The following is a 23,593-nucleotide window of genomic DNA, read 5'->3' as shown; positions in this document are numbered from 1 at the left end:
GAATCATTAAAAGCAAGGAGTTTATGTGAGTTGCATAATTATACAAGACTCAGCCGGTAACTGCTTGCTCAGAATTCTACATGGTATAATTGTTCATTGTTGCTAAGGCATCAAAACACAACAATTAAAATTAGTCTTAGTATGTTAATATTGAAACTTCAGACAAAATTAGGAGTTTGAGTTGTTATGGCTGCCTCAATATTCTGAAAGATTTAAGTAACATTGACCCAATTTTATCCTTCACTCTTAAACATCTATTTAAAAAGTGTTGTTAAAAAAAAATTTAAGCTTGAAAGCTGTAGACTTGATGAATGTAAACTAAATAGGAGGTTTTACCATCACTTGAGTCATATTGAAGAATCATTATATCACACCCTTAGCTATTTCATCATTTTAAATCTCATTTGCTTAGAATTACCAAGAATGATTTGCAGACGTTCCTTTCATCTCAGAGGTAAACATTTCATGCTAAAGATCTGATGCTGAAGCTGGTATTTTATTGTTAAATGTATTTTTTTATATATAAAAATGCTATGTATTACTGAATATGGACTCTGTTTCCAAGCATAAAATTTCGAAATACTAGTAACCCCAAAGTCTAAAGAAATGGGTTGTTTTTTACCAATGAAACACAAAAATGTGAACATCCTTGAAAAATTACCTGAAATTCACACTACACATTCTGAGACAAAAAAGCTTTATTGTTACACAAAAAATTACATAAAATACAAAGGAAATGTTTGACAAAAATAGCGCACAAGTAATACAAAGTGGAAGATTTTGCACATCTTAAGCAAAATTACATGAGAAAGAAATGATATTAAAAATTGTGATCATCTGAGAATTTGTTTTTGTCTGCCTACAGTAAGCTTTGTTAAGAAACACATTAAGCTAACATAAATATTTGTAAATATGTAAAAAACTCTACATTGGTTAAAATATATAATATTACAATACTATCCATACAATTTCTCTAAGCAAGCTGTTAAACAATTTTTTTGTTTGTTTTTTGGTGGAGAATTAATATAATTCTGTGCTGATGCAGAATAGGCCTGTTTCCCTTTTATGGAGGAAATATCCAAGTGACAAAAATAAATGACTGGGACCCAGAATGAAAGGAACAATAAGGTAGAAAACTGCAGAGATGCTGAAGGAAACAACAAGTTTTGTATTAAAGGAACTTGAGCATTGTAACAGTCACTCAGCTTTAACTTATGTGCCACCCACTGATTTTCTTAAGTGTGCAGCAGGGTGAACAGGGATGCCCTGCAATGAACACTGTCATTGAGAGTATAACTTCTTATGATAGAAAACAAGTGTCACAGGGAAATGAGAGCGAAATGGGCAGATAAGTGGTGAAAGTGTTAGGCATTGGAGGCCATGTTGGTCAGTTTGAGATTCTCATCCTCCTCCTTCCGCTTCGATTCCTGCTCCACATGGAATCCCACCATGAACTGGTATACCACAGTCCCAAAAAATGCTCCCAGGAAGGGAACAAAAACTGGGACAAGGAACCAGTATCTGCCAGCCCTATGTGGAGAAAGAGAGTTGAGATTTATCAGTTCCTGGACAAGCTGTCAATGGAAAATATTTCAGCATGAACATTTCTATATATTGTATAATAAATTTTTACTGTCATATGTTAATAATCAATGTATTCCACTGTAATCCTTTTAGGATAGTTTGTACTACTTATCAGCAGAAATAAATCAGAACATATAAAAGGATTCTTCAGTCAAATCCAAATCTGGATTTGTGACATGAGCCTTTATGTCAAATTAAATTATACATAATGTAAGGCAGCAAACCCTACCCTACTTAATATTTTTCCATAAGCAGAGAAAACAAAAGGCAAAGTCTTTTGCTGCAAAATTATATGACATTGTGAATTTTTTGTCAATATATTGCACAAACGTATATTATTATAATGCAGCATGCCAGAAGCTAAGTGAAAGAAAAGTAGGAAGACTCACGAGTAGACTTCAGTTCCCCAGCCTGCGATTGAAGTGAAGATACGAGGGCCAAGATCTCTGGCAGGGTTTACAGCATATCCAGAGTTGAAGCCCATGGAAAGGCCAATGACCAGCACCACGAAGCCCACTGTGAAAGCCTCCAGTCCTCGAGGGATGGGGTTGTTATATGGGTCCACAATAGCCAGCACACACACAACCAGGGCAGCTGTGCCAATCAGCTACATATTCAAACAGACAAAATAATATTAGCATATTTTGCAGCTCAGTACTACTTTGTTAACTATAACGGTAGTTCAGTGTTTTTATGACGTTTTCATGTAGTTTCATACTTAGTTGTGATGGTTGCTAAATATAGTATAAAGGGAATACCCTTATATGCAAGCCAGTAAAACCCAACTTAAGTGGTATTAAAACCATAATTGGGGATGAATGCAGACCAATGAGGTCATCAAAAAATCATAGTCTTAAAAATTACCCAACTGAAATGTTGCACTGGTACAAACCTGGTCAAACAACCCATTGACGATTGTAAGGTGATTTGAGGGGTATGTGGCGAAGATCCCAGCAGTGGCATTTTCTCCCACGACACGGAGTTCTGTTTTGTTCAAATTCCAAATGGCATCTGAGAAAGACATAGAACACATAAGTGACTCGAACTGCTATGTGAATTTGTCATTTTTAAGTATAACCACATTTTAAAACTACAGTGAGTGATTAACCACTGGCAATAAACTGTTTTAGAAAGGCCTTTGTTATTGGCAACTTAAATTAGGCTGGAGTTGATCTGGTAAACGTGTCAAAGTTTTGAAAATACTATAGTTATAACATTATTGGATACCAAAACCATTGTGGAAATCTAAAATTATTTACCAAAGTAGAGGCCAAAAATTATGCCAGCTCCTAAGAAGGCACCAAGAGTTTGAAAGGCAAAATATACTGGAAACTTCCTCCATTTTTCCCTCCCAAGTAGACATAAACTAAAGGTGACTGCGGGGTTCAGGTGACCTCCTGTAAAAGAACAGTGAGAGCTTTTATAAGAACATGGCAGGAAAATGCTGAAATGAACCAGCCTATGTGTACTAAGCTAGACATTAAATCATTAAAACATATAACATGTAAAATATATATATATAAAAATTGAAAATAAAAACATCCAAGAAACATGACTTTGCACATGTTTTATTCAAATAGTGAATGTATATTGTTTTAGTTTTTATTATTTGTTTCTGTATGTTTTGTTCTTGAATGGGAAAAACACAATAGTAGAATGGATGAGAATAAGCTAAGATTGAATGGCACATACCTGATACCTGCCCACAAACCAGGATTCCCAAGGTGGCAGCAAAGCCAAAGGCAAAATTGACAGTTAGAAACATGCCGTGGGATCCACCGCTCAGCACCACCTGGGCTACTGCTCCGCAGCCAAACATCTGCCAGACAGCGAGAGACACCAGTACAGCATGGTCACAGTTTGCTTTGAGGCTTTCAGTTTAACCACAGCTTGAACAATCTTCTCAGGTGTGACTAACTGTCTTAATCTGCAATAATTCTTTTCTGGTCAGGCTGTTCTAGTTTATGCTGGATCTTCACACCTCATGTACCACAATATAAACACAAATTTGGTATCTAAACTGAGCAAAATATCTTTATTATTGAACAGAACATGAAAAGAGCGCATCTGAATGCCACTAACAATGCAAATGTGCATGAAAAGCAGCTCTACTTCCTGAGAAATGGAACAACACGCTCAGCCGTGACAGAAACTTTCACCACAGTGAACCTTCCGAATAAGACATGCTTTGTCTAACTGTATTCTCTGCTGAAGCAAACCCATGCAAACACCTCATACCTGGAGATGACAGTTACCCACATCTTTTCACACATTATATTGCAGCCTTTGTCTCAAAACATTCAGTAGAGAGCAGCAATTCTCTCCACCTAGGAAAGATTCCATTACCAATCCTATTCTTATGAATAGTTCCTGCTAACCTTGTTTGGACACTCTGCTTTGACCCAAGGAGAAAATAGGGATTACTGCTTGAAAATTCTGTTATTGATTGTCCACTTCTTTCCTCTTTAACATTTCCTCTTTAGCTTTCCTCTGTTAGCATTATGTCCACTTTTAGCATAGCCAGTCTAAAGGGGCTACATTTGCACAAATATCTGGAATCCTGTTGACTCAGCAGTATGGATCAGTAATAAAAAATTCTATCTCAACTGGGTTTCCTTTCTCTGTTTCTGCAATGGGTCAATGAGCTTTGGCAGGCAAATCCATCCTTAACCACCGGTCAGTGAAAAATTGCATAGGCTTTACAAGAGTAATGTAACTACATTTAAGGACTGTAGATCCGGTCATACTGATTTCCCTGTTTTGTGATATAGCCAAAATTTTCTTAGTGCTGTAATTTAAATAAGACAATTTAAATGACTTAGATGAAGAAATAATCTCACCTTCACCAAAGCCAACCTACATCATAACTGTGTAGCTATAGGAAAGTAGTTAATGGCTATATAGAGCTACTACTACAGGCTTTGAAATTTTACACCCACGGTCTTCATGTCCAGTGGTATTTACCAGGGCATACAATGGCATCAGAAAATAGAGTGATCTCACATATCTTGAATAAACACACTTTTTTATGCTCTGTAAGTACCTTGAGGATAGGTGTAAGATTATGTACCTAGTATCTAATCAGGTTTCATTTCATTTATCAAATGTTACATTTGCACACTTTTGTGTACATTGGTTTGGTCTCTGTACAGAGAAATATATTTTTGTATCACATTGCTTTGTTTTGAATGTAATTGCCAGTTTTCCTTTATGCTATTACTTTGAACCCATTTATGACAACTTTCAGTGCTCTGCATAAAGCCCCGCCTTAGCCCTCATGAAGAGAAAATACGCAATAATATGCTCTGAAATTGTAAATCTTGAGAAACAAATATATATTGATCAAATGCAGCCTAGTGCCTCATTCCATGTACAGGTACATCACCTGAGTCACAATTTAAAAGTAGTACTTCATGGAAAATTTATCTGCATGCTTCCATGAAGTAAGTAAAAAGTAATTGTACTGGATATTAATTGCATGTTCTGTACGTTTGCATAATTTATGAAACTTACACCATCAATGAAAAATATACAAAATAGACTACAGAAAAGTAGATTAAGTGGACAAGACAAGGATTAAACAAAACTCACCACCAGGATAAGGGTCCCCAGGCACTCAGCAAGACCCTGCCGTAACAGCAGGTTGCGGATGAAGAAGGACCGTGATATTTTGTCCAGAAGGAACTTCTGCCTTCCCATGGTGCAGCTTTGAGGGGCCCCCCTGTAAATGAGAAGTTATCTCCAGTGAATGTCTCTGAGGTAAAGTGCAGCACTCCTCTTCTTAAAAGACTCACTGCACCCTCCTTTATATTAAACCAGCTTCCTCAAATGTTCCACACCTCTCTATGTGATAACCCCTCCTCTCTTCCCACTCTTTCTGGTGTGCACTACACCCGCCCATTTTCTCTTTCACTAAGACTTAGACACACCCTCTGAGTGTGCATGCTTTGTGAAGTACAGCAATTCTTACTTGTATTTCCTTCCCCTCATATCCAGGGATTTTGATCTTTGTGAGAAGTGTTCTACATTCAGGTAGCTGCTGTTTGTTCATATCACTCAAAATAAAAAAAACAACAATTTCAAAATTCTTATCATCAATTTATTAGTACTATGGAAATAAATTAAAGCCTTCATGAGCATATTCATTCATTTAATTATACATATATATCCAAATTCAAATAAGCAAGATTTAGAAAATGATTAGATATATATCATTCACAACATCTCTGTTTCCTCAGTCGTCCTGAATTAACCTGTCTGGCCATTCTTATATCTAATATGGTAATTGCTTCAATAACGGCAGATAGTTTTTTTTTTTGATTGAAGCATCTGCTGGCACGTCATAGCGGCATGAGACCACTGAAACCAAGAGCAGCGGCATTGCTGTACTTCCTGCTGGCTTACAGTGTTTTTATGTTAGGTTGCTAATTTGATGTCCTTTTGACAGTGGAATTTTATGCATAATAATCCACAAGCATGAGCCGTCTGATCAAACCATGAATTACCAATCATTGCATTACACTTGGAGTAATGGGCATCTAATTATGAGATTTAGGATTATTGCACCCCAGTAAAAAGTCATAATGATTCTTTTATTTATGTACTTTACAGCTGCACATTCCGCAAACACAATTACTTCACAATTACTATTTTATTATGAAATTGACATATTGTGATAACTGAAGTGTCTAGCTAGTTTAAATAATATCAGTAAATGACGTTGCATTTTGTGAGGAGCCTACGTCAAGCCAATAACATTTCGTGTGAACCCAATGAAACTACTGCTTGTGAGAATGAATCTGGGAAGAAACCAACCACCTGGGACAAAACCACTTCTTCTTGGCCTGCAGACATCCATGCACTGCTGGAAGGGTATCTATGTATTACGTTACACACAGGCATTTCTGAAATTTGAGATCTCTGCATTGCTGCATTACTGGAGAGTATGAATTGTCACATATTAAAAGAACACTCCACACCTCCAGGATCTTAATCCAGTCCTATGCATTCAGATTGGTTGCATCTTTGCATAGGTTTCTTCTGGTTGCTTTACTTTCCTATTATAATTCAGGTAAAGTGATAAATCTAAATTTCCAGTTGAAACATCTATGTCAATCATTTAAGGTCATTAAATACACACTTCTTAGATATTCCTTAGGTCCTGGATCTTTCATGACGCCGATAATGGGATGGTGGGTATGGAACAAGACAGTGGGCTATATTTGTGGAAACCTCATGTTTTCTGATCTAGTTATGGATTCTCCTTTGTTAATGTAGTATGGAAGTACATGGTTCTTAGGAAAAATGGCAGTAAATGCATACAATCCTTTCTGACTGAAGACATGATTCTCAGCTTTGCCTTATTGAGCTGGCTGCTGAATTGGTGTAGTAGTATAGTACTCAAATGCAGGTTTCAGTCCAGAATGCCCTTTACCATCAGTATAGCAAGTCTCCTGTGTAGCAGAAACAAGCAAAAAATACAGAACTAAATGAGCCACCTTCTTTATATTTACTTCACTTTCCTCCATCGAGTCTTTTCTGCATGTAACTTTTGACTGGATGCAGCTTTTTTTTGCTAGTAAAATAAGATTTTATACACATGGTCCTCAGGTTACGATGGTCTGTGTTGCAATAATTTGACATTGTGATGGGTGTGATTATTCAATAAATAACATGAGATATTCAACAGTTTTAATGATTAATGATTTTGCCCAACTGTAGGCTAATGCAAGTGTTCTAAGCATGTTTACGCTAGGCTAGGCTAGGCTATGATGTTTGTTAGGTTAGGTGTACTGTATTAAAATGCATTTTCACCTTACGGATATTTTCGCCCTTACGGTAGGTTTGTCGCAATGTAAACCCATTGTAACATACAGAGCATCTGCATTTATACAATGTTTAGTCATAGACTTACAAAAATACAGCCCCACATATCCACACTTTGTGCACACTTTCCTTACACTATTGCTACCTAAAATGATGGATGGACTTACCACTTAAGGCAAGTGTAGGCCCCCGAAAACTAGGAGCCCCATGAAGCCAGAATTTCCAGAAGTCATATTCATGAATATAAGATAATATGATAATTTAGATTATAACAAGACAACTGTTATTTGCATTCTTAGAGACAATTAGTTAGTTATAACTTGCCCCCCATCCCGGCGGGCAATTGACTGTTTGTATTTTGAGAGTTAACACTAACCAGCTTTTATTTCACACTGGAGTCTAGTGGTAGAAGAAGAAAATTACACAAAGATACAAGACTAACATCTCCTGTGTCTTTGGTACTATCCTGTTAGGGTGCTTGACTAATTGTGAACAGACTTCAAGAGAACACATTTAAACGAATGTATGCAAAAATTCAAGACTAACCTTAGCTTCAGGGGTGGAGTAACGCATGGTCTATGCTAAGCTACAGCCTAGGCACATGGCAAAAGAGGGAACGGTTAAACTTCTTAAATTTGGTGTATTATTCTGCCAGCACCAGAAGTCCAGAAAGTAAAAATCCAGACCATGATTTTATTTCAACCAACCAGCTGAGTATTCTGTCACTGTGACTCTTCATACTCAACTGGTTAGTTGAAATAAAATCATGGTCTGGATTTGTACTTTCTGCACCTGAACTATCCACCTCTGGCCAGCACAATACCCCCTTGACCCCAATCAGCAAATTTTAACAACAGCACTCCTGCCCCCACCCTGATTAGTGAGTCATACGGCTGACACCCCATGCTTTCATTAGCATTTTATTGAAGTTGCATCATTTTTAATTACCTCTCCATTATCTTTCGGGTTCCAAAAAATATCTCATAATGGCCTACTTACCCCCCCCCCCCCCCACCAGTGTCAGTTTAGGGCACCCAGAAAACTTAGTCTCATATCATTTACATTCACAATGCCACAATAAAAAACAAACCCATTATGTAAATCTAATATTGTATACTTAATGCATTATTGTCATTTATACGTTTTAGTAAAAATATTCTTAAAAAAATAAGCAGATAGAGAAAGCAAGTGATTTTATTTCTCTTGCCAAACTGTTAGAGAGAAGTATGATTCTTCCTCAAAGTGTAGCTCTCTCCCATACCGATTTCCACAAATCACAGTCACATGGAAGTATGTAGCTGTTATACAGACATCAACTGAATTTCCTGAAATACGAAAAATGGGTAAACACAAATCTAAAACAATAAGGCAAGACTCATGCAGGAAACAAAATTACCCATAAGAGATTTCCTGATTTTACGTACAGTCATAAATCCTGTAAGAGGAATATGTTTCTACAAAGCCAAGTTTGACAAAATTATAAACAGGGTGGCAAAAAAGACAGTAGCTCTTTACAAACACTTTGCTCTTGTCAGTTGATTTGGAGAAAGTGCAGTTTAATGGTGTCACAAAAAAATTGCATTTAGGCGATTGATGCTGAGCCGGAAGGTGTGGCAACTGGTACGATTCAGACATGCCCCAGGAGAACGTGCACAGGCCTGTTTACACATCTGAAAAAAATTCAAGGCTTTCGGTTGGATCTGGCACTGAATCAATGTCAAAGGTTAAAATGTGAAGCAGACACATTTTTCCACCAATTCTGTCTTCCACTGTGCTCACTCACGATTATTTTTACTGACCAATACCACAACATTACTCAATACAAAAAATCCACTAGTAAATCGTCAATACAATAGGAGAAACAAACAGTGCATATCTATTTCAATTCTGCCAATTCTGTTGGGCCTTGTAAATAAGCTATCTTTCTAGATCAAGGGATGACTGCCTGAAAAGCACCTGTGTTGTTGTTGTAACTCTTACAAGAAAAGTTGGCATTTTCATTTATGTATATTTATATCATTTTTTATCACAAAATCAACATATAAACAAAAGACACAACAATAGTATTAAGTAACAAAAGTTCATGACTTGTGGTCCAAGGTGAAGTTCTGTATGTAATACAAGAGTCCCTGAGGATTTATGTGGAATGAATAGACATTTCTATTTCAAATAAACAGTGCATCCTTCTTACAACCCAGACATAAACTACTTCAAAAAGCAATGCTGAATAATAAATTTAAAAATGCACTCAATTAACAAGTATTGTTTGTTAATTCCGGACTATGCTTACTGCATGCGTCTAGTTTATTACTATCGTCATTAAGTCAGTTACATAAAACATAACATGCCGTTCCTGCTGGCTCACAGTGTTTTCATATTATGTTGCAAATTTGATTCAATGTATGCTACTTTGAATGAATGGCTAAATGGTTAATTTAACAAATGAATATTCAGTCAAAAACGTGGTGACTCCCAGGAAAACCTGGGTCATAAAGAAAATCAAAGCACAATGTGCATTAATGTACCATTTGAGAGGCAGGCGTGGTTTGTAACTTCCCCTGTAGGGGAGAATGTACCAGTTAAATCGTGTCAAAACATGAGTGTCATGAATAATTCTGAGACTCAGGAGACCAGAAAGACCAAAAGTTCACAGGGGAAAGAAAGATATATCTTTGCACAAATGGCTCTTTATAAGCATATTCTAGTCTTGCTATATATTTAATATTTGACAGTCTTTGCAGTAACGTTAATACAGGAATTCAAATATTCCAGAGAGAAATTACCTTTAGACCTTTACCATATGTTCCTGAGGATAGGAACTGGATCACTGTGACCTTGTATTTATTGATAGTTTATGCAATCTTTCATCAAATGTAGCAAATCCCCAATCCAATAATTACGAATGATGGAACATGTATTTTCATATTAATTTGTATTCATTATTTTATTAAATGCATTCCTGCAAATAAAAAACTTATTGACACAACCAAACTTGAATAAGGGTTTATTTTGCCAAGGAACACAGAATATGCAAAATAAGAGACAAAGGATACTAATTTCAACAATGATTCTATTGTTTTCTACATATACATTTGTAGGCAGGAACCAAAACTGGAAAAAAACTCTGAACACCCTGGGTAAAACAGAAAAAAAGAGAAGAAAAACTGGTTTAATGGGTTTTCATTGCGCCAAAACCTCTTTCACAAACCGGTAACTTTGTTTATTGTCATTTAGTCTTCTTAGGCTGTCTATCTTCATTCATCACACCCCCCATAATCCAGGCATAGAAAAAAATACTGCAGACACACAATGTCACTGCGGGTATGTAGTATGCTGTTCAAAACTTAGATATGGTGCCATTTGAATCCCCCTAATATAATATAGTATATTTCCGGTAAAAATAGGGCAACACTCAATTCTAAAAGCTTGTCTTAGGTGACTAATCCCCCTCTACCACAAAATATGTTCCCAGAATTAATTCATTTAAAATACTAATTACTCTGATTTTAGCACAAGTAGGCTAAACTGGTATATGTCAAATCATGTGTATACTGTATATAAGTAAAATAACAATCGAGTTCTACATTTTTCATTTAGTTTTATAGCCTTATTTATAATATTCTTGTGTTTTTGTAATTAATAAATTGTTAATGCTTAAAGTACATTGTGTCTCTGGGTTGAGCCCCCCCCCCCCCCCGTACTCTGATGGAACTCCCTCTGAACATGCCCCCTGATTTCCTATAGTCACATCAGTTTCATGAAGTACCATATATTTTCAGAAGGAAATCATCTAAGAGAAGCAAAGTAAGTATCTCTTTTCAATCAACCTTTTTTCAATGTTATAGAATGACTGACTGAAACAGTAAAGCATAACATGTTCACTCTGGTATGCTTATTTATGGCGGAAACTTTTTTTGTAATTTTGAAAATATGGTTTTACAGAATAGGCAAATCAGAAGGGCAACTTTTACCTACTACCCAAAGAGCATTTCAAGAAAGACTTCAAAGACATCAGCTGGAACTTCTTTGAGGATAGCCATGGAAAAGGGGGTTCCGTATAGTTTGGGGGTACCCTTAAAAGATCAGCTGACAAAACTGTCTGCCATGGAGAACATATTGCTAACACAGAGGCTATGTTCCACCAGTTGAGGAGCATGGGCACTTCAGTAGAACTTTTTCTTGTGTGAGAAGAAAATGCAGGAAATGACGGCTGTGCCCTCCCTTGTGCCTGTCAAAGGAACAATGAAAATCCACCAAGTCATCAGTATCTCTCCAGGGACAATTAAATACTGGGACATAACTTGCTTTTGCCAGGCAGACAAAGGTGTACTCGATTTTGCGTGTTATGGGCTAAAGAGCCTCGGGGAAGAGGCAAGCCCGCATTCCAATCAAAACCATCAAAGCCCGAGGGCATCATGAAAGAAAAGATTGGGCAACGGTGCATTGTCAACTACGTACTGAACCCTACCCTGGAATCATCCTGAATTATGAAGAAGATGTAAGAGTGAAATGCATGCATAAGAATGGGACAAACAGGTTCTACTGACTATGTCCATGAGAGAATATTAGCTGGATGGGTTGACCAGACTGAATGCCTGATTACAGAGCCAGAAAAGAAGCGGTCTGACCAGCTAGAGGAGACAGTGTGGAATTCCCTAGAAAAACTCCTGGGTTGCTGCTTCGTTACATAGTTTACTGTTGCTGAAACATCTGGGAAATCAAAGAGTGAAAAATGTTCTTGATATTTCTTTTGGGTGTTCATTTCATTTCATGGTTGAAGGTGCAGTTGTGGGGAGGGGGGGTAAATGAGGGGGGTAAATGAGTTGCCTGTCTGTACTGAAATGCATTGCTATGCACTGGTGTGATGTCCACCCTCATTTTCAGAAGGAAATCATCTAAGAGAAGCAAAGTAAGTACCTCTTTTCAATCAACCTTTTTTCAATGTTATAGAATGACTGACTGAAAGAGTAAAGCATAACATGTTCACTCTGGTATGCTTATTTAGAAAAACTGGAAAACTGGACCCTCTTACATCCTATCCACCATTTCTCCTCTGTCCACTGAGTGTTTACCTGAGTGTTTTTTTAATTAATTACATAAAATCAACAAATATTATACACTATGCACTGTTTGCACTATGGGCAATTTGCAGGTAACAATTCCCCTAACCACATGCTTCTGGATTGCAGGAGTACCTGGAGGAAACCTGTGTGAATATGCAAAGAACATGCAAACTCTACATACACAAAATCCAACCCACGATCCTGGAGATGTAAGAGCACATTGCTGCTCTCCAAGCTACTGTGCTGACATGAAGCTACTTCTAAATAATGAATCAATATGAATATTTTTATGAGTGTGGGCCTTACGACATGCATACAAAATATCTTGCCGTTATCCATATTATGGCAAAGGGTTACCAGTTGAAATTGCATGGCCTGCAGAGTAATCATATCATTGCTGGGCTTTTGATTAGGGCTGGATAATTAACCATGTACTCTGACTCCAAGCTTTGCTCTCATGTATGCATGTGTGTATCATAGGAAGATGAAATATGCAGAGATTAAATTCCATTGTACATATTACCTGTAGAAAGACAATAAAGGAATTTTTGGAAGAAACAACCTGACCTGTCTCCATGACAATGCTCACTTTTGAATGGTCTTTTGAATCACAGTCCCATCTCCAGATTGCCCTGCTCTGCTAACTGCACTGCAGACAGCACTACAGATCATTATCACAAATTTAGAGTGCCTTCAGCTTTTATGTCGTAAGTTTTTTTTTTTTTTCTTCTATGAAGCCAAAACAACTGCAGACAGACCAGGTTCTTTTTTTTTGCTCCTCATTTCTCTGCCTTTAGGGTGAAAAAAACATGCATTCTCTGCTGTATTCCATCTACTCCTACATGCACTTTTTCGCCCTACATCTTTTTTTTTCTTAAGTCAGAGTGCAAATTATAGTTGGTCAAGAAAATATATCTGCCAAGATGAGAGCTTTTTATGGTATGAGCACAACCCTATAATCATACCTGAATAATCTTTAGCATATGTGGTCTGCACTGGGTAGTTACTTATCCATCGCTACCCCCTAAGCCAGTGTTTTTCAACCTTGGGGTCGTGACCCCACATGGGGTCCCCTGAAATGTCTAGTAATTGATAAAAAAAATTACTGATAAAAAATATTTTTTCAACTAATTATTATTATTTTTAAAATTATTATTAAAACACCACATACAATCTTAAACAACTGTATTCTTTCACGTTTATAAATATCAATAAACATTAGAGATGCACCAATCCGATATTCTAATCGGTATCGGCGCCGATCCAGACCTATTTGACGGATAGGGTATCGGCCATGCGTGACTGAGCCACGTCCCATACTTACTTATTTAGTTTTTGGCAATCTCTAAAAAGATAGGTCCTATTTCGTGTTAAATCTACTTGTACAATCAATCGCACGACAGCTCTTTCCCATTTTACATGTGTTTTTTGCGGCATTCAAATCGAACGCTAACGCTGCCCCTTTTTTGCTACTCAGTGGGTGTGAGTACAGTGACTTCCGCCTGCTGTGATGTCATGCGCATACCCTTCGCAGTACGAGGAGTAAGTAAGTAAGACGTGACGATCTGAGAGTATTTTACGCTTTTAACAGAAACCAGTAGCGCAGCAATTTGCAATCTTTGTAACATAGAGGTGGGAATAGCGTTTAATGGACAATCCCACTTAACAAAGCGCACGCAACTGCGAGACGAAAAAAAAAACAATGGATGATTTGGGAGTCGCTAACTTAGGCTGTTTTGCGAACTCGATCGCTGCAGCTTGTGATACAAGAGGGGCTGCAATCGCAACAAAGTGTAACTGGGCTGACACCAATGGGAGAAAAATTGTTAAAATTTTAAGCATTCGCCACTTGTGTATACTTGCTTTGAAGATATTCAGATGCCTCAAAAACTCTTAAAACAAGACGTACAAGCGAGGTGGAACAGTACGTTGTGTGTTTGTAATAGCCTAATTAAATATTTTTGTTATACGTTTTTTCCATCAGTAGGCTATTCACTAGCTTAAAAAATAATATATAAAGTATAACAAAGTAAAAAGTGCTCTTGTATCGGAATCTGTATCGGCTTGTGTATGGACTACTTTGTATTTGCAACACGGTATAACAAACATGATCAAAAACTAATTATAGAAAAAAACGTCTATGGGGTCGCCAGAAATTTGTGATGTCAAAATGGGATCACAGGCCAAAAAAGGTTGGGAACCACTGCCCTAAGCTTTGGAATCTTCAGGTGAAAGCAATAGCTAATGAGTTAAACCCAGAGAAAAGCATTTAATTCTTCTACACATCTCGTTAAGATTTTTCTCTTGCTGCTTTTTTTTTTTATCTAGAGGTATGTTCAAAATTTGGATTCCATCCACCCATTTTCTATACCCACTTGATTTTTGCTGTAAAATGAATTAATGGTATATTCAGATTAATTGTAATTTGTTTAATTTTGGGAGCACAGAACACGAATTAGGGGACGGGATTCCAGTCCATCACAGCTCACGCATGGCAATTTGCCTAACAGCATGTCTTAGGAAAACAGGAGAGAACCCACCCAACACAGAGAAACCAGGCTAAATCTACAAAGAAACTCCCAACTCTGGAGGTGTTAGGCTGTGGCACTACCCACTGAGATACTGTGCTACCCCAAAACTTTACGACTTTATAGAATCCATCTATGAAAGAATGAAATCCAGTAGCAGACACGTTTTTTAAATGAAAACCTCCGTTATTGTCTTGGTTTGTGTATTAAATAAGCTATTTGGTGTGGCTCAGCAGGCTAAGTCTCTGTGCCTAGATCAAGCCCTGGGGTCTGTTTCACAAAGCAGGATTACTTGCTTAGCCAGATAACTTGCCAGATTTAAGGTAGTCTGGGCTAAATAGACCTTATTTTCATCAACTTACATTTCGCCCAGACTACCTTAAATCTGGCAAGTTATCTAGCTAAGCAAGTAATCCAGCTTTGTGAAACAGGCCCCTGGTCTTGGCAGAACAGTTACATATCTGTGGGCCTTTGAACAAGGCCCATCCTCCAGGTCCAGGGGCTCACCCTGTTCTGTGACCTCCGAGCTGTGGAGTACAAAATGGAGTAGGTGAAGAGAAGAGTTCCAATGTACCTGTACTCCTATTTGTGGTAAATAAAGGATTTATCACAACATTATCGCTGCCTCTAACACTTTGGAGGGGTATGGAGGACACTACTTATGGTAGACAGCTTGCACTAATTATCGTGTTTTAATAAGTTGTCAGGCTTCGCTATCTGCTGTACCAGAATAGAGCAATGTTTCACAAATGCGAACTGTCCTTACAACCTGCACAGGTTGTCCTGAAAACATAACTAAAATGTTATGCCTAAATAAGAACAATTTCAGATTATGAAATGAGAACAAGATTCATTGTGGCAAAAGACTTCACCAAGAAGGATCCAGGTCCCAGAACCTAAAAATTGTAGACATACTTGAAAAAGGTTTTAAATGGTCAGTTGTTCTCAACCTCCTGGATGTACAACATTTTGCAGAGTCATTAATGGCAGATCATGCTCATGGCCTAGGCAGACGGAGATCAAAGAGCTCACAACCTCACCTTATGTTGGCTGGAATCCACTACTACTAAGTCAACAACAGAATTTTTCAATTGGCTTGGCAACAGTTTTTACTGGTAGTTTTTAGGGTTTCAGTGGTAAAAGTGTTTTCCCTGATCTCCCAATAGAACATCACTGATCATAAAATAATATCCAAAAGAAACAGAAAAATTAGTTATTTAAAAAATGTGTTTTTTTTAAAAAAAAAAAACCCTTATTCTATCCTGCGGGACTTGAGTTCAGTCATCTCCACCACTATTTTCAGTACTCCCTGGTATTAATTGACTATTGACATGAGACATCTTTGTATTTCTAGGTCCTATTGTATTATTGTATTGTTTTACATACATCACATGAATAATGCAGAACACTTTGTTTTTGAAAGAGCTAAAATTATTATCTAATATGTTATTACAACAGTGCATAACACTGATTATCCTACATATCTTCCATTCTTGATTTAAAATGTCAAAAAGAGAAAGAGCTGGCAAATATTTATTCCACAATTCGGTGCTCAGACAAATCATGACTAGCAGAATATCAGAATTTCTACAGGCTAGTGATACTTTGGATGTTTTACAGTGTGAAATATGGGGAACATTTGAGGTAGCGCAGATAAGTCATAACACGTGTCTCTAGAGAAGCAATGATTGAAATGCCTAAATTAATTAATTGAAAGCTGGGAGGCCCCTAAGCGGGTTTGATTTCACTAACGACTTCTGGTTACAGACTCTAAATGAGCATTTCAGAGAATAAGAACATGTGTACATGTCTAAGGTGAAGGGGAATTACTCCTTATTGAGACAAGTTCAGTTCTGATTCTTACCTCAAAAAAATCTCAAACACTATCATATTGCTTCACAATGGCAAAGCCGCAAGCCCTAAAAGCCAGAAACCACCAACCATCAAATCCATCACTTGGGGTAAGGTGGATCACCAGATATCCCCAGGTAACACAATTCTGAAACTCAGCAGTCTCTTCCCTCTAGTTTGACGTCGTAAGCTAATTTGGAGGAATGTCTGGATACTTCATTAGCTAGCAAATATGAAATATGCCTCTTTTGGTTGATTTACTGTACATGCCAAATTTCTATGTGCGTTGAGGTTTTCTCCAATAAATCCAAATACTTCATTATACTATTACCAAAGAAGCATAAATTACTTTGCAATAGAATTTTATTAAGATTTTATTTTTTTTATTATTAAAAGCAGACCGAGAAATGGGGAATTTTGCCATTAACCATGGCAGGATATATAAGCAAATCAGCATCTCTCTCAAGGTTTTTATGAAAACAGCATACCTGCAAAACACCTTTCTTTGCCATTTTTTCTATCTAAATCAACAATTGACTCAATCACCATTCCTTTCATCAACCCATAAAACATAACAACACAAAACACATTTATTTAATTGTCTGTGAACACCAGAATAGATCCAGACTGTAGTTTCACGCCACGAGAAAGCTCACGATGTGCTGGGCCGACCAGAGGCAAAAAGCATCTTGGCACTAGTGCTAAATAATTCATCAAACGCTTGATAAAGTGTTGAGTGAAGGAATTGTATTGTGAAACAAAAAAATAGTTTCAAAATGAAAAATAAAATTGTGAAACTGATGTCTCATGGAAATGAAATCCAGTAAATAAATTGCATAAACACTAAATGGATGACATGTCTTTTACGGAAAAAGGTGCACACTCCTAACGAGAATGTTGTCAATTGATGACTGAACGTGAAGAAACTTGTCTCCTTGAACAAATGGCAAAAACAAGAACCCTACAATTAAGATGAAATAAAATGTATGTATGAAATGCAAACAAAATAAAACAAAAGAGTATAATGCACAACACAAATTTCATTTATCTTCTGACCAAGATCTGTGCAAAAGCCGGTTCTTTTTAATGGCTCACATGAAAAAAATGAAGTTAATGTTTATTAATATAGATTATTGCCTACAAATCTTTTCCTGAATAAACACATAGAAATACATAGCAAAATCTGTCAACCTATTTTAACCTTTTTCCAGCCTTAAACTTTCATTAGATTTGGGGCTGCAGTATATAAAATGTTTAAAAGTGGTCATCAAATTGATTGCTTTTATGTTGCTTATATACAGTATAACATTCAGTTTGATGACCATTTTTAAACATTTAACCTAAACATAGACAATTAACATATAAACACACATATGCGACATATAAACACACCTATGAGCCAAGAAACACAGGGAATTGAGCACCCACGCTGACCTATGTCCGCCATCAAAAGCACCTACAATGGGTATGCAAGCTGGTCCTTGGAGCAATGGAAGAAGGTTCTCTGGTCCGATGTCTCCCATTTTCTGTTGCACCATGTGAAGGGCCGGGTACATGTCAAGTGTCTGTGGGATGCGTTGGAGCAACAAGTCCGATTCACAGCCGCACAGCCCAATATACAGCAAAGCTCAATGCACTGTGTCTCATGACACATTACTTCCATGCCCGCCCAACACGCTACCCGCAGACTGTGGCTTTTTTCCCTCCTCGGACCACACTCTCAGTAGGTACTCACCACAGCTGACCGTGAGCATCCCACAAGTCATGCCATTAGTTAGATAGTCAACAATATTCTCATGTCATGTGGTCATAATGTGTTGGCTCATATTTATACACATAATGTAGTGGTTACACATTTTTACTTATTTAGTTTGGTTGTTATTTTTCAAATCATATTTGGGAGCTGGATATATGGTATAATGCAAACAATTCTGTATGTTGGTAAAAATAATAAAAATACCTTATAATCAAGTGTATATAAATTATTTTGTTGATTTGGCACTAAATAATATAGATAGATAATGGGTGTGTACTGAAAACAGGCTAGTCAGGTCATTCAAGACTGATAATAAAATAGGGAGACCATTAAGTAACAGAAAAATGGGAAAAGGAAATGAAAAAGGAGCTGTAAACAAGGATGGAACGCAAACACTTGCAATGCAATAACTTTCTCAGACATCAACACAAAGCTAATCTTGAGATACACACAGCGTAGCCAGTGTTTTATTACACACTGCAACAATATATTCATAAACATAGACAAGAGAGAACATCCCCAGTATTCATAAACAGATCAAACTGAATGAAGTAACAATGTTAATAAATAAAAAGAAATTTGGTTGAGTTAATTCATTGCCATCAATTACAACCAACAATCACTGTCATTTTCCAAAAGGACATGAATAAACTCATCTTTAATTGGGCATTGTGATTACTTTTGTCCTATAATCCAGATTACAACACTGGTTATTGGCCGAAGGATTTTGATGTCATCATCAAAATTTTCAGAATTTGTGTGTTAAGTAAAAGCTCCTAGTGACAACAGTTCAATGCACGACGGTTTTTCAGGTCAGTCATGCAATTCTGTCGAGCTAAACATATGGCACAGGTGGTTTCTATTCTGAAAACAAATTAAAGGTCAAAGGCAAAAATTCCTAATGCAGAGGTGATGACAAAATTGTAAACCATCATGGCATAAATACCATCACTTAAACTGATGCCACATCATAGCATAGAACTTGCAAGTGGAAGACATACAAACACTTCAAATGGCTATAATGGCTAGAATTGTTTTGCCAGCTGCTTTTTCTATTTCTGTTTAGAGGTCAAACCCATTACAGAGGCTGGTGTGGCACAGGTCTAATAGTCTAACAGATACATATGAAACTCCGTTTTTAAAGAGGCAGTTTCTGGCCTTTTAATGTGAAATATTTAAAGCTGGTCTGGCCGTTCAGTGTGCAATACTTCCCCCTCTTACCTAATCCACAAATACACCACAAATCTCAAATATATGCTCTTCATTATTCTAATTTCTTATAGAATGTGCCCATACACTGATATTTCATAAATATAACGTTTTGTAATACTTTAGGTGTTTTATGTGATTTAGGTGTTTAAAAAAACAAATAAAAACATAGTCATTGATTGAAATTAATTTTAAGAATAACAACAATAACAATTATGAGTATTATTATTATTGTTGTTGTTGTAAGTACACACTCCAGACATGAATGATTTAATGATTCAGTATCAGATACAGTCATCATTCAGTGATCAAGGACAATTACCGTCAAAACACACATAAAAATAGCTTTCTTCCTCATGCCTTTTCCCCCATTGAACAATAATTTCCATAGTGCCAGTAACATCCATCCAGCTCAGAGTTGTGGGGGGGTCTATGTATCCCAGGCTGCACAGGGCAGGGGTACCCGCTAGATGGACTTACACATGCAAGACAAGGTTAATTCCTGTGCATACAGCAGCGAGGTATGGAAGGTGTGCACAAATAAGCATATAGTGTAATATCATACACTACAGGGAGTTTAGGTGATGATTATAGTGTACGAAAGAAACCCATGTGTTACTGGGAGAACAAGCAAACTGGGAGAACGAAGCAGGGGCAGGATTCCAACCCCTAACTGTGGAAGTGTGAGGCAATAATGCTGATCACTAAGTTACCACCCTAAGTTACCTTTATAACACAATGTCAATCTGAAGCTGAAAACAATATTGTAGACTGTGTGGTATCAATGTGAGCAGGATTACCAGAATATCCAGTCCTCTGATGCAGCTATTGTGATTAGCTGATTGCTTTATGAAGGCACAAACACTTGCTTAACGCAAGTGAAGTCTTGACAGTACATGTTGCTACAGCTGACAAACAGATGAGTAAAAATAACCTCTCTGCATCTTGACAAATAAAAAAAACATATGTTTTACATTATATTACATTAATGTATTAATACATTGCATATTTATTATATCTACATTATATGTGCACTTTGTTATGCTAAAGTACAATAATAGCTAATATTACTGGATATAGCTCAAATAGTTACAGTGCATGATCCTGTACCTGAGCTGTTTTAATTTGGCAGAAGAGAAATAAATGACATCAGTAATCCAGTTCCAACCAGATACTTCCAGGTTCCTTGCAGGGATCATGGACAGGTCGTGAAAGGGGTCTGCCCCACCTGAAGAGATCTTAATCCTTCCCTGGCTTTTAAACTGACTGACAGGCATGAAGTAAAACTGCTTCCCTTTTCCTGCCCTGCTGCTCCAAACACTCTTGGATACGCTGCCTGATTTGGAATACGGCATCGAATCACAGAATTTGCATTCTTCTCTTTTCTAATCTGCCTTACCGTCCATAGAATTCCCGTCACTTCAAGCAGCATACCGGTCACTGATTGCGACCAAGATAACTTGAACATTCCTAGAAAGCATAGATCTCAGATAACATCATCTGTGATGTTTCTGGGCAAGCAGAATCCTACACAATTACATGTGCCAAACACTTCCAACATCTGAATTTGCAGCTTTATGGAAGGAGGAAATTGACTCATTCTTTCACCTTATCACAGCATTTCAATTAACATTTTGATCTTGCCCAGATCTTCTTTCACACAGGGTAAAGGATTTTCACAGTAACATGCTGACTGCTCTTTTCTAAAGTTGAATTACTGAAATTACAATTCTATCTTCAGGGGATTAGCAAATGGTACTTCTCCATCTGCATATGTACACAGACTTTGGGACATACAATTGTTAGATGTGAACATTTGTGAGTCACATTTAATCACTTGTGAGTTGTGCTACGATTAGAATAAGCAGTATTAAGCAATATTACTTTCAGTTTCTTTCTTCCAGTCAGACTCACAGAAGAGCCTGGAGCCCATCTCCGGCAAAATGGGGCATAAGGCAAAGGACACCCTGTGTAGAATACACGCATTTCTGGACACATGCACTCACACAATCACTCACCTGCTATTGGTCGTTTAGAGATGCCAGGTCACTTATCTGCATATCTTTGGACTGCAGGAGGAAGCCAAGCTACCTAGAGGACATCAGCTCCACATGTTGTAGGGATGGGACACAAATTTCCATCCATGCAGGTAAGTTTCTACAGTAGTGCTGTACCCTTTGCCACCCTGCTGCCCATTTAAACAAATGAAAAAGTCATAACTTTCTTTCAAAAAGATCAATAATAATTAGTAAATTTAAATCATAATAAAGATTAGTTATAAGCTTTTGGTGAGTCCTTTATGCACCAGATGGGATGCATTTGTTAGTTGCCATCGTGTGAATATAGGTAACATTGTAACAAATCAGTTTAGGTTCTCATGGTTCAACAGACTCAAAATGGATGGGTTGATTAAAAATCAATATTTTATTTTATGATAAAGTACTCGTTTCTGGCCAAGGTCTATTTTTATATAATTAAATTTATATTAATGTCTTAATAAGATCTTTCTGGGTACTTGCATTGTTTTTCAGTATAAGCCCCTCCTTTGCTTTAAGTATAAATCTGAGGGATAATTGTAGAATGATTGACGAAAGGTCCCTATCTAATGTAACTAATTAATATCACTACAATGCAGAAAATTGGTAGAACAAGTCATTTGAAATATTGCACTATATTACACAAAATGTTTATAACCTGTGGATTCAGTTATTTAATGTTGACATGGGATAGGGTGAAGTGTTTCTGAATCATTAAAGCCAATTGGCGGTTATGTTTAGAGGCGGGGCTTCCAGGAGAAGAGGAATGTCCAGTGTGCCAGCTGGCAGTCTGCCTCCGAACTTAGTGGGAGTAAGTACTGTAAGTGAGCTCTTGGCTACTTTGTGCTGATTCTAACTGCCTTATACCTGTTCTTTCTTTTTTTTTCACTTTTTGCTGCTTTTGCAACCTTGCATGCACACCCGACAGTTGTGGAATCTGATTGCAAGAGCCGGGCACTGTATACTGTTAAACCATTATTATTGTGGAGCCTTTTATTGTGTTTTGGAATTTTATGAGAATGCATACTACAACCTTACCTGATCCACCATTAGCACCATTACAAACAGATCAGTATTTAATGTCCCTTGTAGAAATAATTTTCTCTTCTATGATATGACATGTTCTTGCTAATAAAGATACTGAAATGGTGGACATACTGTAAATTTATTAGCAAAGAATATTGAGTGAATTTTTAGTAAATGTTAAGTGAGTGACATGCAAATGTAGAAAATGTGTTTTGGCTCCATGTGTGCAAATACTTTTGACTGGTACTGCATCCATTCAATCTCTCAATCGCTTATCTAGTATTTGGCAACTGGGGGAGCCTAGAGTCTTTCCCAGACAGAATAAGGTGCAAGATATGAGTACACATGCAATGCTAATTTACCTAACCACGTGTTTTAGACAGAGGAAACCTACACAATACAGGGAGGGCATGCTTAATTAGGCGGATAACTGGATAAGGTATTCATTGGCCACACATGGTGTCCTATTGGTAAAGTCAAAAAATACATGGGTCAATTGGATGTTTGCTGTAAATACTGGGGCGACTTCAGGAGAAGTTTTGAAATGGCCACGCTGATTTACTTTGACAGACATACCATAATTATACACCAAAATTAAGATTTAACCTAAGATTGCCGCACAGAACTTTATCTGCAAAGTTTCAAGATAAATAAATGCCACTGAATAATTCCTGTAAGAATAAAGTGATAAATATTTGTGTTCTGAAGTCAACA

The 23,593-nt window shown here is 37.1% G+C and overlaps 1 protein-coding gene and 1 long non-coding RNA gene across 3 annotated transcripts; one reads left to right on the top strand and one right to left on the bottom strand.

The window, feature by feature from the left end:
* Positions 1-680: 680 nt before the first annotated feature.
* Positions 681-5,384, bottom strand: LOC111847287 (aquaporin-3-like). Its single transcript, XM_023818345.2, has 6 exons — positions 5,176-5,384; positions 3,277-3,403; positions 2,844-2,981; positions 2,477-2,595; positions 1,974-2,191; positions 681-1,530 (listed from the first exon to the last, which is right to left on the bottom strand). Exons 1-6 carry the CDS (start codon positions 5,281-5,283, stop codon positions 1,365-1,367), a joined length of 876 nt encoding a protein of 291 aa, XP_023674113.1. The 5' UTR covers positions 5,284-5,384; the 3' UTR covers positions 681-1,364.
* An 8,579-nt stretch (positions 5,385-13,963) lies between these two features.
* Positions 13,964-22,904, top strand: LOC111847268 (uncharacterized). 2 transcript variants are annotated; one of them, XR_011989379.1, is made up of 4 exons: positions 13,964-14,019; positions 21,893-21,966; positions 22,595-22,664; positions 22,782-22,903. It is a non-coding gene; the product is annotated as an uncharacterized lncRNA (long non-coding RNA). The 2 variants fall into 2 exon arrangements; XR_011989378.1 differs by having other exon boundaries at positions 22,595-22,904.
* Positions 22,905-23,593: the final 689 nt, after the last annotated feature.

The sequence above is a fragment of the Paramormyrops kingsleyae genome, chromosome 2 (genome assembly GCF_048594095.1).
Source record: "Paramormyrops kingsleyae isolate MSU_618 chromosome 2, PKINGS_0.4, whole genome shotgun sequence".
Taxonomy (NCBI): domain Eukaryota; kingdom Metazoa; phylum Chordata; class Actinopteri; order Osteoglossiformes; family Mormyridae; genus Paramormyrops; species Paramormyrops kingsleyae.
The sequence above is the reverse complement of the archived record's forward strand: the minus strand, read 5'-3'. Positions and strand labels throughout refer to the sequence as shown.